This window comes from Falco peregrinus, chromosome 7, assembly GCF_023634155.1.
Source record: "Falco peregrinus isolate bFalPer1 chromosome 7, bFalPer1.pri, whole genome shotgun sequence".
NCBI classification, from domain to species: Eukaryota; Metazoa; Chordata; class Aves; order Falconiformes; family Falconidae; genus Falco; species Falco peregrinus.
Window position 1 is genome coordinate 79,152,099 of NC_073727.1, and position 16,612 is coordinate 79,168,710.

The 16,612-nt window shown below is 45.5% G+C and overlaps 1 protein-coding gene across 2 annotated transcripts in view; it reads right to left on the minus strand.

The window, feature by feature from the left end:
- B3GAT2 (beta-1,3-glucuronyltransferase 2) overlaps positions 1-16,344 on the minus strand; it is a 32,261-nt gene extending 15,917 nt beyond the window's left edge. For both annotated transcript variants that reach the window (XM_055809583.1, XM_055809584.1), the window contains exons 1-2: positions 15,406-16,344; positions 3,567-3,711 (exon numbers count right to left, since the gene is read on the minus strand). In XM_055809583.1, the coding sequence (XP_055665558.1) occupies positions 3,567-3,711; positions 15,406-15,957 (697 nt within the window). In that variant the 5' untranslated portion in view covers positions 15,958-16,344. The remainder of the gene's footprint in view (positions 1-3,566; positions 3,712-15,405) is intronic.
- Between the last annotated feature and the right edge of the window lie 268 nt (positions 16,345-16,612).

The window sequence follows — 16,612 nt, forward strand, 5'->3', positions numbered from 1 at the left end:
ATTTGTTAGAGGACAAGATACCAGGGGGACAGGGCAAAGACTACATCTGTGCTCATTTCTATGGAAGCTGTTTCTGTTAATTCACACCTTCACTTGCGGTAGATCAATGGCTTCTGTTAAAAGGCAGAACCATTTTTCTTCATCCAGTTAGACTGAAGCCAGTCTTAAAAGATTTTGTTGCTGTAATTAATGCCCTTGCTTCCTGAATGCTCTAGATCGGAGAGTAGCAGAAGGCAAGCTAGAAACTGAAAGTGTTTATCATTTCTGCAGTATATAAATGCTAATACTCAGTGCTGGTGTTGAAACAGACCTACTGGTTTCCACACAGTTCAAGGTACTACCTTTGGCTTGTTGAACGTGCCACGGCTTGGGGTCTGCTTCTTACAAGTTACCTGCTCCCTGTGACACACTGTTGGGGTTGCAGTAAGGCAGAGATGCTCAACCAGGAGTTTCTGTAGTTCAGAACAAAGGCATCTGCTGACAGTTAATTCACCATGGAAGAGGCTCTCAATTTTGAACTCGGCATTTAAAATACTTGGTAGCCTTTGATGGAGGGGTGGCAGGGTCATTAATAGACTAGCTGTTTTCTCAGAAAAACATCAGATAGATGTACTAAAGATCTCATAACTACAGAAAAATAAAAATTAAAAAAAAATAGGTGGTTGCTCAGGCCCTAGCAGAGGGACTTAGGGCGCAGTGGATGACCTCTGGACAAGTCCAAAATCTGCCTGCCCAGAGATTCACAGGCGTGGATTAATCTCTACGACTGAAGTAGCTCTTGGAATGCTAACCTATGTTAGCATTGTATGTATGCATCTGTTCTCCTTGAACAATCTTGACAGGATAATCATGATCGTGGGTGCTCAAAAACTCTGGCACTGGGAACAAGCCAAAAGCAAACCACTAACAGCATTATTTAATATAGAAGATTTTAAATCAGGACTATCATAAACAACAGTGCCCACCTCTGAATCAATGTCGCACTTCACTTACAACACCCAATTCTCTCTTGCTTTTTCCTTACCTGAGGGTAAGGAGGTCTGCATGAAACTCTGGAACACACCTACAGTTAAAATTGAGGTGTAACTTTAAAAACACATGAACTAATTCACATGGTGTGTTGGTTGCCAAACAAGAAGCAACACAGGAAACAGCTACTCTGCTTTGTGAATGCAATGTAGCATTCAAGAACAGCAGCATCAACGACAAACTTCTCTTAAGTAGTAACCAGTTGTTACTGATCTAATGCAATTGTTGTCGGTGAGTGTATTTCAAAGGGGAATCTAGGGAAGTTGGCTGGCTAGGGTCTTTGAGGTGACTCTAATGAAATCAGCAGGACCTGTCTCCACTTACAGTAGATTTGAATTTGGCCCTGTATTCTGAAGTCTAGAATAAGAAGTTTATGTGCTTAAAAGAAAGGATGTGCTTCCTCTGAACAGCCACAAGTTAAACTAGCGGTCCTAAACCTTTCAAGCAGTCGCTCTTTTCACACCCAGCCTCATGATGAAATTCTTAGGAAAATCAAATATGAAAAGGTAGTTCTGTAAACCAAAGAGTCTCCTTTGTCCTGGGAATCAGAACATTAGTTATATAAACAGGTGTAGACAGCTGAGCTGTTTAATGTATGCACCTTTTTTATTTCATGGTAATATTTTTCAAAAGAGATCCTTGATCTTCCTTATATGTGGTATAATCCAATTTGCTTGTATATTCAGTGCTAGCAGATGGAGGAATGCCACTGATGTACCACTTAGGTTTGTTAGCAAGTCTTCCAAGTCCCCAGGGGTATGTTGGAGAGTCAGGGGGGCAAGGGTGGAAATCTGAGTGTTGCCACACATCCTACAGACTGCACCTGCTGAGACACCTGTGCACTTCTAGATTTGCAGGTTCTGTTCTGTTTGTCTGTGCCCTTCCGTTATATTCCCGAGGGGAACGAAAATGCAGTCTTAACATTACTTTTTACCAGCCTGCACAGGATCCATTTCAATCCTTGCTGAAATTAAAAATGTAATTTAATTTCTTCAGTTATTTTTTTGAAGACTAATAAAAGTTCTCTCACAAAGTAATAACTCCTCATCTGTGGATCTGCAGTAACTTCCTATCCTCTCAGTTCGCCTCTGTAACCCTCCCTTCTGTCAGTTTGGTAAAAGTATGAGCAGGTAATGCTCCTAATGGAGCTGCTTTTCCCTCACACCAGTTTGCAGCCAGCAACTGCAAAGTGTAAACAACTTCAGAACTTCGTGTCTATGTTAGACTCCCTTGGCCAGTGTTGTGTAATGGCTTTTTGCCTGCTGCTAACGAACCATGTTATCATCTATAATGCCCACAAGTAACCACTTCTGCAGCATGGTATCAGTATGTATCTACAAATCCACAGGCAGAAACTATTAAAATGCACAGCTGCAGTCCTCAACAGGCGGCATGGGTGTGGGGATTGACATATCTACTTCTCCTCTGAGGAATGCCTCTACCTGGACACTCAAATAGTTATTTTCATGCCAGGTGATACTATTAACTTGAAATGCTTCTACATTGCAGAAAAATTCACCTGTTGATGTTTCTGTCTTTGAGGTGTTAACAATGATTAGTTCTCCTTTACTCTTTCTAACCAATTGTACTGTAAATACTGTACACATTTTTCATCAGACATTTCGATCCATATACAAATATTCTGTTGAGATGGGAAAGCACTGTCCTTTTCCCTTTCCCAAAACATAAGTTGTTTTTTTAAAAAAAAAACAAACAACAAAATTAAGAAAAAATAAAACGGCTGTCTATTTCTACTCCATTCTTGCTCTTGTATTTTAACTTTTCCCTTCCCTCTCTTTCCTGAATACAGGAGATGCTTAAGTGCAAATATCATATCCTTTGCTGGGAAACCAGCTGCTGCTACATCAGAAATCAGACTTCTGCACAGCGGTGATTCTTGTAGCAGTTGTGAATATATACAAAAGATTGTCTAAGCATGGACTGACAGCGAGACAGAGCTACGTGGTGTGCTAACTTCACAGCAGAAGATTGATTAGATCCATTTTGAAGTTTTTCTACCTTCATCCACTAGGCTACAGCTGTCAATGATTCTTCCCCTAAGCCCAGTGTTTCAAACTATATCCATCTACAGTTATCACCATCATTCCAAATAACCAATAAAAATAAATAATTTCATGATCAAGTAGCATTTTACAACATGAGGTCTAAGAAGGGTCTGCATTTATACTGTCTGGTGTAGACTGACGACAATGAAAGGCAGGGGCTCCTTGCAAAAATTAACTGGATGAATTAATTTACAATGAACTTGTTTCAGACAAACAATTTATACAACATAAAAGCCAAGTTGTCTCATAAAATTAAAAACAAGTGAAAGTAAGTTCAAATATCACCAAGCAGCAACTTAATTAGATGTGATGTGCAAGCTAAGACTTCCAGGATATTTAGTGCCAAAAGGCTACACACAGCAGCTGCAGTTCAGAAGTTTTAAAAGCTGCTTACACTGAGAAATCACTGTCTTTCCCACTCATAAAAATGTAGTAGTTACTGTGACATGTATCATGAGACTTGGTACTTACCTGCCATGTCAATAGCAAAGGGCCTGTCAGCTCTCCAGCCAGTGTACCAGCCAACAACTTTGCCGTTTTCCACGACTGGGCGCTCGTACCGTCGTCCTCCTACCAGTCCCACGGGCCATACTGATACTTTGCGGGTTGTACGCATCTGCAAGAGGCAGGCATGGTGTGACTGCATGCACCTTTTCCTAGTAGGCTTTTTTGGGAAGTGTTGGTGGGAAGCCTACACATTAATCATCAAGACTAAGTATTTAAAAGCAATTCTAGCTCACAGATTTCGGACCAACAGAGTAAGCATTTGAAAGCTGTGTGTGCCCACTCATTTTCCGTGAACTCTCCAGCTCTCTAGCCCATAGGCACCTCAATTCTACTGAAAATATCCTATTTATATTACTTGTTTATACCAAAACATTTAAAAGCCATAAAAACCCCAGCATTTGTTTTCTTGTTTGTTTGGGCTTTCAAAGGTGTAGTAGATCTTTTTTATCTGTGAGACTATAGCTACTGGACTTATTTCTATAGATTGCTGACGTATTGTACAAGCCCAGCGAGAAGAGAATGTTATAATAATGATTAACAAATACAGACTTCATTAAGACAAGTACAATTAGTTTGAGACTCGTAAAAAATACACTGAGCATAGGAAATTGTGACACAGAACTCTTTCCCTACCTGCAACATACTACATTTGTACAATTGATGCAGCTCAGATCCATTAAAGACTCACAAAAAATGAAGCTTGGACTAAGTCTTTTTAACTTCTACATTTTTCTCTTGCAAAGCTCTGCTAAGTTTCCAAGAAGGACAGAAAGCAAGTCAGGCAGGGTGCTTCTGCTACTTTTCTATCAGTAATAAGTGTTTTTCCCAATGGTGTAAATGTAATTAAATACAATTCTAGAAATGTGGTCCTCATCTCACCTTGAGGAATCAATAGATACTAAAATATTACTCTTTCTTTAGCAAAAAGCACGCATGACTGGGAGTCAGAGAATTCAGTTCACTGGTTAGCAGACCATTTTCTTCAGTAAACAGGAGATAACATGACATGAACCCTGACGCCCTGCTCCCCATGGGAAAATCACTGACAGTCTGGTGTGAGAACTTGAGAAGATGAGTGCACAGATGCTGCAGCTCGCACAGTTTAACCACACTGATTCAGAAGCCACTGTTTTAACTACTGTACTTAAAAATGGTCCTATTTAAGCAAGTATTAAACTATTTCAGTGTAACATGGGCTTAATTTGATAGATTTTTAAAACAATCTCTTGTCTTCTGTTGTAATTGAGGCCTGTTCCTTAGGGGAAAATTATCCCTTTCTCCTCCCAAGCACTCCTCTCGGCAAAAACACACACAGTTTTATGTATTTGTAACTGCAGTCCCCTATTGATAGACTTTACTTCAGTAAAAGAGAACCTTGGTTAAATATTAAACATGTTCTTTCTGCCAAGGTGAAAGATTTATCATGCATATCATCTAGACTCCCAGGAGATGCACCGGAAAAAACAAAGATGTCGCATCACTCTGGTTCACATTGCTAAGCTAGAAACATTAGCAGATTCTTAGGGTAACTTTCACATAGGGAAGGCATAAAATATGTATTTTAAAATCCACAAATACGTATGTACACACAGAAGAGAGGCATGCACCTTCTTTCCCTCCAATTCTTTGTGTATCTTTAAATTTGTTTAGCAAAATTATCTTACTTCCACCCTAATAACTGCTGCAGCAAGTCAGATCATCTCACTCAGAAGCAGAAGTCTGTATTGTGTAAGAACAGGGTATATACACAATTGCCAATATGGGGACTTCTCACAAGGATCCTATCCAAACCATTGACTATTTACTTGCCAGTGAAAGACCCCCATGAATCTCTCCACAGGTTATTTTTAAATGTGTTTGTCTGTAACCGTTCTCCCTGCTTAAGATCATTTTTCCTATCTCTCCTACTCCTCCGTTCAGGAAATGCAGAGTTTGCAATTATTAATTTGGATACAGAAATCAGACAAGCCTTCTAATGAAGATCATCTAGCTCTGGTGTGAATGATACATTCATTCTGCAAATTTTGATAACACTATATTTATAGCAACATCCAAACACATCAGACATGGGCACAGGACATCATCCTGTTGGGCTTGTCTACACAGGCAAGTTGCCAATACGTTTCCAAGGGCATGATCAAGCCACACACACCCAACTGTGCTACACCAGCATTAACTGCAGGACCAACACAGACACCCACTAACTTTTTTGCACTGCCATTAACACCTTCTGGAGGGTATGGATACCTGAAAAAATTACTAGTGTACCGATAGGCAGCATTTTAGCTACCCTGTGCCAGCCACCTGTACTCATGGTAAACACAAAATTCCGCAAGAGAGGGCAGGCACCTTGTAGCTACAAGGGCATAGCTAAAGCATGGTAAGCTGTCGTGGTTTAACCCTGGCCAGCGACCAAGCCCCACGCAGCCGCTCGTTCGCTCCACCCTCACCCAGAGGGATGGGGAGGAGAATGAGAAAGGAATGTAAAACTTAAGGGTTGAGATAAGAACAATTTAATAGGTAAAGCAAAAGCCGCGCACGCAAGCAAAGCAAACCAAGGGATTCATTCACCACTTCCCACGGGCAGGCAGGGGTTCAGCCAGCCCCAGGACAGCAGGGCTCCGTCACGCCTAACAGTTACTTGGGAAGACAAACGCCATAACGCCAGATGTCCGTCCCCCCCTTCTTCCTTCTTGCCCCAGTTTATATACCCAGCGTGACGTCATATGGTATGGAACACCCCTTTGGCCAGTTTGGGTCAGCTGTCCTGGCTGTGTCCCCTCCCAGTTTCCCGTGCCCCTCCAGCCCTCTCACTGGCAGGGCCCAAGAAACTGCAAAGTCCTTGACTTAGTACAAACATCCCCCAGTAACAACTGAAAACGTCAGTATCCTGTCAGCATTGCTCTCACACCGAATCCAAAACACACACTGCACCAGCTACTAAGAAGAAAATTAACTCTATCCCAGCTGAAACCAGGACATAGCCCATACATACCCTGCCTTTTCTCACAGTAAGCATTTGGACAGCTGTACTGCAAAATGAGCCAGATCACATGAGACTTCTGAATTGGGTCAATAGTAGCCACTTCATTTATGCTAGCAGAACCAGACTCATGTACATTAATACTTCACCATACACAGTGTGTAGGAAAAACTTGGCAGTAAAAAGTATCTCACTGACCTCATGAAACCAGCATGAAATGACCCAAGAAGTTTTAATTATGACAGTCTTGGGTCCATCTCGGTGTCTATGAGTTAAGTCAGTAAAGCCACCACACTTCAGAAGGAAGTAAGTAACACTCTGCAGAGCTCTTGATTTTGTCCTTGGGTTACTTTCTTTATTCTCACAGGTTACATTTTTGGAAAATGAAATAAGCAGGTGTCAAGAATACAGCAATACCTTTAAATAAAAACTGAAAGAGCACATCTAGACCAGTATTTATGCTAATTCTGAAACACCTCACAGCCTGAGGATATGCTAGGCAAATGAAAGTAGGAATATTTCTTTTAATCTTCTGAGAATAGCATTACCGCAGTTAACATACTGATGTGTTAAGGCTGTATTTATGTATGATGGGGAGAAAGCTATTATTTGGATTAAAAGGCCAACTTGCATCTTTAATTTGATGCTGCTAATCACTGGGACACAAAAAGGCAATTCAAACACATGGTCATTCTAAATAGCTTTATTACTGTGGGTTAAACAACTGCCAAAATCCTGTAACTTACAAACAGCTTCCCAAATTACTCTTCTGTCATTTTAATGTGTGGTAGCACATGCTGTCTTAATATGCAGCTTTTTAAGTCCTTGTAGCTTACATAAATGGTATTCAACTTACTCACACTTAACTCTTTGTAAGTTAGGCATCTGGTCTATCCTAGTTAGACTTCTATAGTTAATGAACAGGTAGGAGCCTACTGATGTGATTCATCCTGCCTGGCTTCAGCAGCTATCTTAAGTTAGGGTGCATCTCCCTCCTGGAAATGCTTCTGACTTTTGGTTATTTGAAAGGGGGTCTTGGGCATAGGAGGAAAGTGATGTGCTGGATAGGGGAAGATGAGGAAAGCATTCTGTAACATGGTAGAACAAACCCAAATGAAGCAGGGAGGACACAACTGGGAAAGAGTGGGCAAGGAAATGACAGGAGAGCAGTAACAACTGACCAAAGAACCCCCAGTGCAAGGCATATAACAGTAAATACAGTAGCAATAGAGGAACCACTAAAGAATAACAAGTGAAAATGCAGAAAATGTAGCTGAGCAATAATAGACAGTGATAAAAGCATTGCCAAAAATAGCATCTCATTAGTCAATCAAGAAAAACTGCTTAATGGAATGCGCCAGACTGATGGCTAGAGAAGATACCAAGCCAGTAATAAAATATAAAAGCCCAAAGGGAATGAAGGCAAGTGACAGACAGAAGGCAACGTGGCCATACTTCGTACAGTGAAAAGGCTTCCAGGCTAGAACAACCACCCTATGTTTTTGCAGCATGATGTTCATGCGTTTCTATTCAGAATTCAAAGCTCTCAGCAAATGCAAACCTGGCTGCCACACACAGTAAGCTTTTTTCCCCACCCCTCTGTTCTCATTTCAACCCCTATGTAATTTGTGATCGTACTGGTCGGGCTACATGTTATCATCCAGGCTCACACACCTGCCTCGCCCCACCCCAGCAAAGACTCCAGCAGATTTCTATGCAAAATTCTGATTTATTACCACTAAAGACGGGATCTAGAGCTCCTTCACTACAACTTTTCCACAGAGGAAAATGCTATGTGTTAAAGCACAAGCACAGCCAGGTTCCGTATCAGTTCTCACACAGACATCCTGCATTACTCACAGGTCAGTTGAAGCCGAATTCTGCTTCAACAACGCTTACGTGACTGCACTACAAGTCAGAGGGATAGCTCCGCTGCAGTGATGCTACGCCCGTTTCCCCAGGCATTAAACGGAACTTCTGCCCCTACTCACCGTTACTTCAAAGGAGGTACTGAGTCACAGGAAATCTGTGCCAGTGGTTTTTGTGGTTCAGGGACTGTGACGCTTAGGGGACAGTAACTTTAAAAAGTAAGTTTGTTGTCAGTAAACTTGACTCTAAAGGCTATGTCTCCATGGGAAAACTTATAGAAAGGGTCTACAAATAAAAAAAAATTGCCAATCATTGATCTAGCCTACTCTGCAGCCCTCACAGGTGATCTGATTTAGTGCTTCACCATCCCCACCATTAGAAAGCTTTTTTTCCAAACATCTGCTTTAAACCTCCTCTGCTGATTCGTACCCAATCCACACTGCAGAGGGAAGGACAGATTAATTCCCTCTTCTCTCAAGCAACATTTTACATATCAGATACAATGAGTAATGCTTCTAAATTATACCAGCATCCTTGGGCACAAATGTCAATATTGCTTCCCTACAGGAGAAAACTGTACTAAATTTAACTGAAGCAGTTAGAAGCCAATTTCTCTGTACTGGGAAGACTTCCAAAACATTTGCTGTTCATGTTTCCTTTTGGTCCTTCTACTCACTACATCTTTTTCTCATCCTACTTTCTGTTACGCTACTTGGTTGTGTTCACTGTACTACTGAAGAGCCGCTGACCATGTGTAATTACTTTCATAGTAACAGTATCAGTTTCACAGGTAAGAAAAAGATTGCTGTTAAAGTACAGAAACAGACAGTGCTTGGTACTTTGTAACCCAGAGCCCCTCACTCGGATCAATGTGCTTCAAATAGCTTTTTTTTGTCACTGTTTCCTCTCATTTTTAAGCCACTTCATTGTTCCTTCCCCAGTCTTTTCTAATCCAGCCTCTTTAGCAGAGGTACTACATGTCTACATGCAAGGGGAATGTCAGTGTGCATTTAAAATGTCGTGTTCTTAAATCATTTATATACTAGAAAGGTATTTAATGCACTGCTAACTCATATTTAGATCCTTTTTTTTTAATGAAGAAAACAACTAATGACTGACAGCTAATATATAATTCTGTCTAGAATACCGAATGTTATTTTTAAGACTATAACAAAAATTGGATTTTTTCCAACCAGCTCCAAGAGATCTTCATGTTTTCAAAGATAAACAGATTCACTTATGCTACTTTTCAATCTTTTGCATAAATATATAAATTAAAAAATACATAGAAATTAGCTTAATACAGTGTATAAAGATTAGGACAGTTATGTAAAAGTTATCTAAGGAGCATTTACCCTTCCCTAGTCAGAGCTGGAATAAACAGTAAATATTCACCTCTTCTGTAACGTCTTTTTTGAGTCGCTCTCAAAATGTTTTACAAAGGTGATCATGGGAAAACTGAACCTGTGTGACATGCAATGCCTGCATTTCTGACCTATTTTTAATAACAAGGATTTATTTTTGGGGCTATAAACTGTTAAGAGCTGTTAGAACATCCACTACCTTCACACATACTTTTTGGGGGAGTGAAGGGCAGAGGCGTAAGAAAATGTTTTCAGTCCAAATCTCTCGTACAACATGCCCTCTGCTCTACAGTGCCACTATGAAAATCACCACAGCTGGACAGCCCTAACCTTCAATAAGAAGGTCACGTCCATTAGCCAAGACAAAATGTTTCCTGTTTCCCCCCTGTTCTTCATGAATCTTTGCTCCCATCTGGTCGATTTGAGGATGATCCTACCTGAGCAATTTAGACCATGACATCAGCAATAGCATACCTTCAAAATGTTAGTCAATTTTTGTTTAATTTGATGTTTAAGTTACTTCTACAAAGAGCAATCCAGCTGACTGTCCTCTTCACCAATCATATTCTCACCTTCTCTGTGGCTCCACGAATCTTGAGTTACCTGTAAAGACTACCTCAACTTCAGGAGAAAGGGCTGAGCTCTACCATCATTGTCAGGGTGTTCTTACACAGGCAACAGCTACAGCCAATTGAATTCTGGTCCCCAACTCAGTGGGCAAACAGGGCTAACTGCTAAGCTATTAAATACAAGTTTGGGGCTTTTCCCTTAGAAATGACAATTAATGTGTAATTTACTTTGAACTCCATGCTGCAAGACTGTATTCCCATCACGCCTTATAGCGTGGGACAAGGTAAATGGTATATGCCATAGCAGCATGCTCTAGGCACCTGGCAAATCTTGCTACAGAAGTTTAAGACATCAGTGACTAAAGGGCTAGGGCTGGCAGTGAGGGAGATCATAGTTTTAGATATGAGCATTTTAATTTCACATGCATCTCAGTTTAGGTGTCTGAGCAAAATACAAAATTGACAGATATAACCCAGACAGGAATCTCTAAAAATCAATGCATTTCTGAATGCAGCAAGCTCACTTTCTCACACATGCTGGACCTTTACTCCTGTTCTTTGTACTCCATAAGCACCTCATCCCTCACCCAAGGTTTCAGAGGAGTCTGCACAATCAACAGCAGAGTGGTCCTCTGACACTAACTCCTCCGACCTGCATACGTACCCACACATGGACCAAGGAAGTGGTGGCTTTTGCCCAACTACACAAAATACAAAATACAGAGAACATGCCTGAGACACAGAAACACATGAATGATGCAAAGAGTTAAGGGAAACTAAACTTAGCTATGTGTCTGGTTTCCAGTACTTAGGCTAATCTTGTTTTTAAAATCTCTCTATGAATGTGGAATGCCAGCTTTACCTAACGTTTTCTTTCTGGAATTTTAAAAAATATGAAATTGGCAGTTGCTAGGCATCAGTCACAATATTACAATAACTTGCATTCAGGAATAAGACGCAGCACAAACGCAACAGAAATGATAACAGAGTCACTCCAAAAAGAACAGCCTACAGTAAAAAATAGAAGTTATGACGATTCACGTAGAAACATCTGTAGAGCGTATCACATATGGCAGGTGGGATATCAGGCCTCTCAGTGGCTTTGTTATGAACACAGACTGACATGCAACTGATAAAAACATATTTTCAGAAAGTGGACTGTTGTTTTTGATGGAGAGATGCAGATGGACACCTCCAGGTGAACAGTTCATACCTGAGCAGAAATGGTATAAATTATTCTCAAGGTCTGGATCCCAAAATAATAAGTGATAAAACACAATCTGCCAGAGCCACCAGCATTTAAGTAAAAGTGTGATTTTTTACCTGACCACCACTATACTCTCCAACGGAAGGAGTTGGGGATAACCCTAAGGCCACATCTCTGTTCCTGGATTTATTTCTTCATCACTGCTGCAGCCCCACTCAGTACTCCAAAGAATTTCACAATCAATGAACAAATTCATCCTTTGAAGCCTTTCCAGGGAAGGGGAGCTTTTCCTAACAAAATACTTAGCTGACTCAGTGCTGAATACACTGTAGCAGCAGAAAGACAAACCAGGCTCTCCACCTGATGACAACTAAACCTGCCCAGACCCTGCTCAGTTTGACTTTGAGGACATAGTTTTTGACTGGCAAAACTAAGCAATACGCCCACATGCCATTGTATGTCTTTGAAAAAAGACAATTACAAACAGGACCAGGGGGTTCCATGTTTACTACAGATGGTGACATTTTCCAGCAAAACACTACTGTAAGCCTGAGGGGGTTTGTGGGTGTGGGGGTGTGTGTCCCGATTTCCATGAAATACATTTTGCCCAGGTGTAGACTCCATATCAAATATAAGGTACTCACTCCTGTAAGTACCAGACAGAAGTACTTTGGACAGAGATTAGAATTTCCTCATCAAAAGCTCTCAGAAGTATCCCATGGCGTTTCATGTCAAAGGATGCTCCTTTTTGATCATGCCCTTATGGTTTATACACCTCCACTCACAGTAAAGCCTTTGCTGATCCTGCTTTGTTAAAAAGGCTCCATCTTCTGTAAGGGCACTAGGGAAACCCACAGCAAAGGCCTTAAACATAATCCTTCACTGATGTGCAGTTCCCTGGCACAACTTCTGCCATAGTAATGCTTTTACGACTTCTGAGCAAAATGCACCCCTAACTCCAACACTGCTCTCATGTCAATTTCACGGTCCTAACTAGCCTTGGCTCCCACCCCCTCAAGCCCTCACTGCTGTTACTGAAACCGACTTTGACTCAGAAGAAAGCCATTACAAAGAAGACAGACCTACTGTTTCATAAGCCAGCAAATGTACATAACTGCTTGCCCGCAGATGCTAGCAGACATTACTGTTAGCAGTTTGGGAGCCACATGACCCTGGGCCCACGCCTGTGACATACGGAAGGTCACCTAGCCAGCACAGGATGGTGGTAGGACCAGAATTCAGAGCTCCAGTCTTGTCCCTCTACATTTATACTACTCTCTCCAGTGACCAGACTACAGTTTATCAGACCTCCTCTGGCATTACACGACTGCAGATCTGGAGGATTGTTGCTTGCAGGGTAACAAACCAAAAAAAAAAAAAAAAAACCCTCCCTCTCAGGTGTTGTTACCACTGCTTTCATGACAGGAGTTACTACCAGATTTCATCTGCCCACAACACGTTCTGAAGCTGCTCTCTTCATGCTTGGAGAAGACAAGCACAGTTTACCCTCACAAATCAATCAATTCCTGAAGGAGAGATCAGGATTTACTACAGAGCTGTCAAGGCAGAATCCATAAAACCAGAGTTTTTTTAACAACAAAAAAACCCCACAAACAACCCTCAAGCGGTGCCTCGACTGAAAATAAGACTACTGGCTCTCTCCAAACACAACCTCCCACTCATCGTAAAGGCACATCCCGGTGGCAATGCCTGCCAAAAGACTTGTATCATCTTTGCCAGGCTGACAAGGCATTCCCTGCGTTACTACCAGCAGCATCCCAGAGACCTTGCATACAACTCATTAGCGAGCCCAGAAAACAGTCATGGGAACGTGCAGTGGTAACTGAAGCAAAAGCTCCTTCTCCACTCCTGTAACAGAGCCTTCCAACCACCACATTTCACAGGGAAAACTCATTCATGCATGTGTGGTTGCCTGCAAACACAAGGCTCAGAATAAACACCTCTTCCCCAGCAGCTGAACCCTGGTGAAAAAGAAGCCTTAGAACTGTGGAGCTGCATACTGGAGATTACCATTCTTGTTAGCACAAGGCAACACACTGCCTGTTGTGCTTGCAATTTTCAAGGTTAACCCTTCAGACAGGTTTATCCCCTTGCTTTCCTGCATTTCCTAGCTGATCAGAGGTAATTTGTACCCTTTCATTTCATCAGTCACAGCAATTAGAATAAAAGAATAAACCTGACTGAACCTCTTTTCAGCAGCTGTGGGTCACTTATGTCATATGCCTGTCAAAACTGTTCCTTTAGCTTGTCCTCAATGTTGGTACTCAGGGGAACAAAAAAAAAAGATGAAGGAGGAAGAAAAAAGTAGAGATTTGTCTCCAAATATCTTTTGTTCCACACTACTCATTGTGGTGAAGTGTATTTTCTGTATCAATTTACAGACTCCCTAAGACTGAATGAAATTAGTTTTATATCCTGAACAGAGGTGGACACTCCCATCACATCAAAGATGGGTACGTGGAATCACTCTGCATTATAATGCGCTAAGCACAGCCATGAGATTTTAAGAAAATCAATTACAACAAAGGTTTAGCCTCCAGGCAAAGGTCTTCGAATTAGCAGCTTCGACGCTGAATGTCAAATGGGCAAAGGAAGTAGAGCATTCCTGCTGAATGGGGACCCTGCACCTGCCCACCTGCCCCACGGAAAGAGAAGCATTTTGCATCTAAACATAAAAGAACATAACCACTTCTAAAATAACTTGCTTTAGGAAATTTCACGTGCTTCACATTCCGTGCATCTTGCTCATTTCAACCTACCGCCTGCGAAGCATGTGAGGAAGCACAGTGCTTCCAAGCTGCAGAACATGGGTGTACAGCACTGCACAGAGCACTACCCACCAGCAGAAGACGTGGACTGCAGTGTGAAGTCCTGCACATTCCCTATCTGCTGCCAATCTACTTTTCCGTTTCCCTCCCTCATTTCACTGCCAAGATTACTCTTCCAGCTGTCACAGGAGACGCACATGATCTTTCTTCTGCTGTTTTATGTCCCCTTACTAAACACCCCTCCTTCCTGCCAAGGGGCACCCAGAAAGAAAGCTGGATACCCTCTCCCCCGAGCACTTGCCAATTCCCACCGAGAAGGAGCAAAGCCCTTCAGCAAGGGGCCGCAATAAAGACAAAACCAGGTCCCTTCACAAAAGAGACTCCTGAAAGGGTGTTTGGTCATTACACAAACGATTTGCTACTTTTGAGAGTGAAAGGCTTCAAAAGGACTGGGCAACTCCACGTGAAGGAGCCGGCTCCGGATTAACTCATCCGCGCCAAGAAAAAACGGCGAAGGACAGCGGCTCTCTCCGTGCGAGCTCGCCCTGCGGGGAGGGATGCAGCCCGAAAAAAACAAGTATCAAAGCGCGCTTTTCATCCCGGTTTTAACAAAAACGCGGGATCGCTAAGCCCTCAGCTTGCCTCGCTCAGCAGGAAAGCGAGAAAACAGCGGTAAAAAGTTGGGGGTGGGGTGCGGGGGCGCCGCGGAGGGGAGGAACAAGAAACTCAACATCAAGAGAGGGGCAGTCACACCCGGGCAGGGCTGGGGACCCCGGGGAAGGACGGGGCGCGGCGAAGGGTCCTCGCCGGGGGGCAGGCTTGCCTCACCCGCGCCCGGGCTGTGGGCGAGGGGCACCGGGCGCGCCGCAAAGCGGGGTCAGGGCTCGGCGAGGCGGGACGGGTGGCGGCGGGCACCCGAGGGGCGAGCAGGGGCGGGAGCGGCGAGCGCCTGAGGCGGGACGAGGCCGGCAGCGAGGGGGGGCGAGGCGGGAAACGGCGCGCGCCCCCCGCCCCGCACGCACCTCCTGGAAAAGCTCCAGACTGTAGGTGTTGTCGTCGTCGGCGAAGAAGAGCACCCCGGGCTGGGGGGGCGGCAGGTGCTGGTGCCGCTGCCGCAGCCAGGCCAGGCCGGCGTTGCGCTGCTCGGTGGCGCGGGGCAGCCCCGGCCGCTTGTAGCGGCGCGGCGTGGGGACGTGGAGGTGCGTGCAGGGCAGGCCGGCGCCCGCCACGAAGCGGCTCACCAGCTCGCTGCGCGCCGCCGCGTCCTCCACCAGGATCCAGTGGAGCCGCGCCACCTGCCGGAAGGTGTTGGCCAGGCGGGTGAGCTCGGCCTTCTGCACCGGGCGGCTGTACGTGGGCGTGATGGCATAGATGGTGGGCAGCGCCGCCTCCGGCCGCCGCTGGGGGGGCGCCCGCGCCGCCGCCGGCCGGGCCCCTCCGCTACCGCCCCCGCCCCCGCCGCGGGGGGCCAGGGCGGGCAGCGGCGCCCGGCTGCTGTCGATGTCCAGCACGATGATGACGATGAGCACCCAGGGCAGCAGCAGGAGGAACCGGCTGAAGAGCTGCGACTTCATCCTGCCCCCGGCGCCCTCCCGCCGCGCCGCCCCTCAGCGCCGCCCCATGGACGGGCGCGGCGGCGCTCAGCGCATGGCCGCGGGGGCTGCCCCTGCGCCCGCCCGCGCTCCCCCCGCGGGGCGGCCGGGCGGCCGGGGAGGGCGGCGCTCCCTCCGGCGGGGCGGCTCGGTGCCCGCGGTGCCCTGCGGCAGCCCGGCGGGGCAGGTGCCTGGCCCCGATCCGCCGCGCCTCTATTCCGTGCGCGGCCGCCCTGCCGCCGCCGCCGCCTCCTTCGCCCTCGGCATCGCCGGGCCGGGCCGGGGGCGCCGCGCCGTCGCGGCCGGGGCTCGGCGGGAGGCTCTGGGGAGACGCTCCTTCGCCGCCGCTTCCCCGGGCGGCTCTGGCGGTGCGTGGGGGCGGGGAGGGGAGGTAGGGCGGGCGGGGAGGCGGGAGGGAGGGTCCCCGCGGGCGGGGGCCGGGGGGGGGGGGGCTCCCGCCCCGCCCCGCTCCGCTCCGGCTGCCGCCCCCGGGCGCCGCGGGGAGGGGGCGGCGGCTGCGGCCCGCGGAGCTTGTCGCCCTCGGGGGGCGGCACCGTGGCCCGGCTGGCGGCGGCGGGGGGCTCCTGCTCACCGCGGCGAGCGCCAACTTCGGCCGGCGGCCGGGACACCTTCTCCG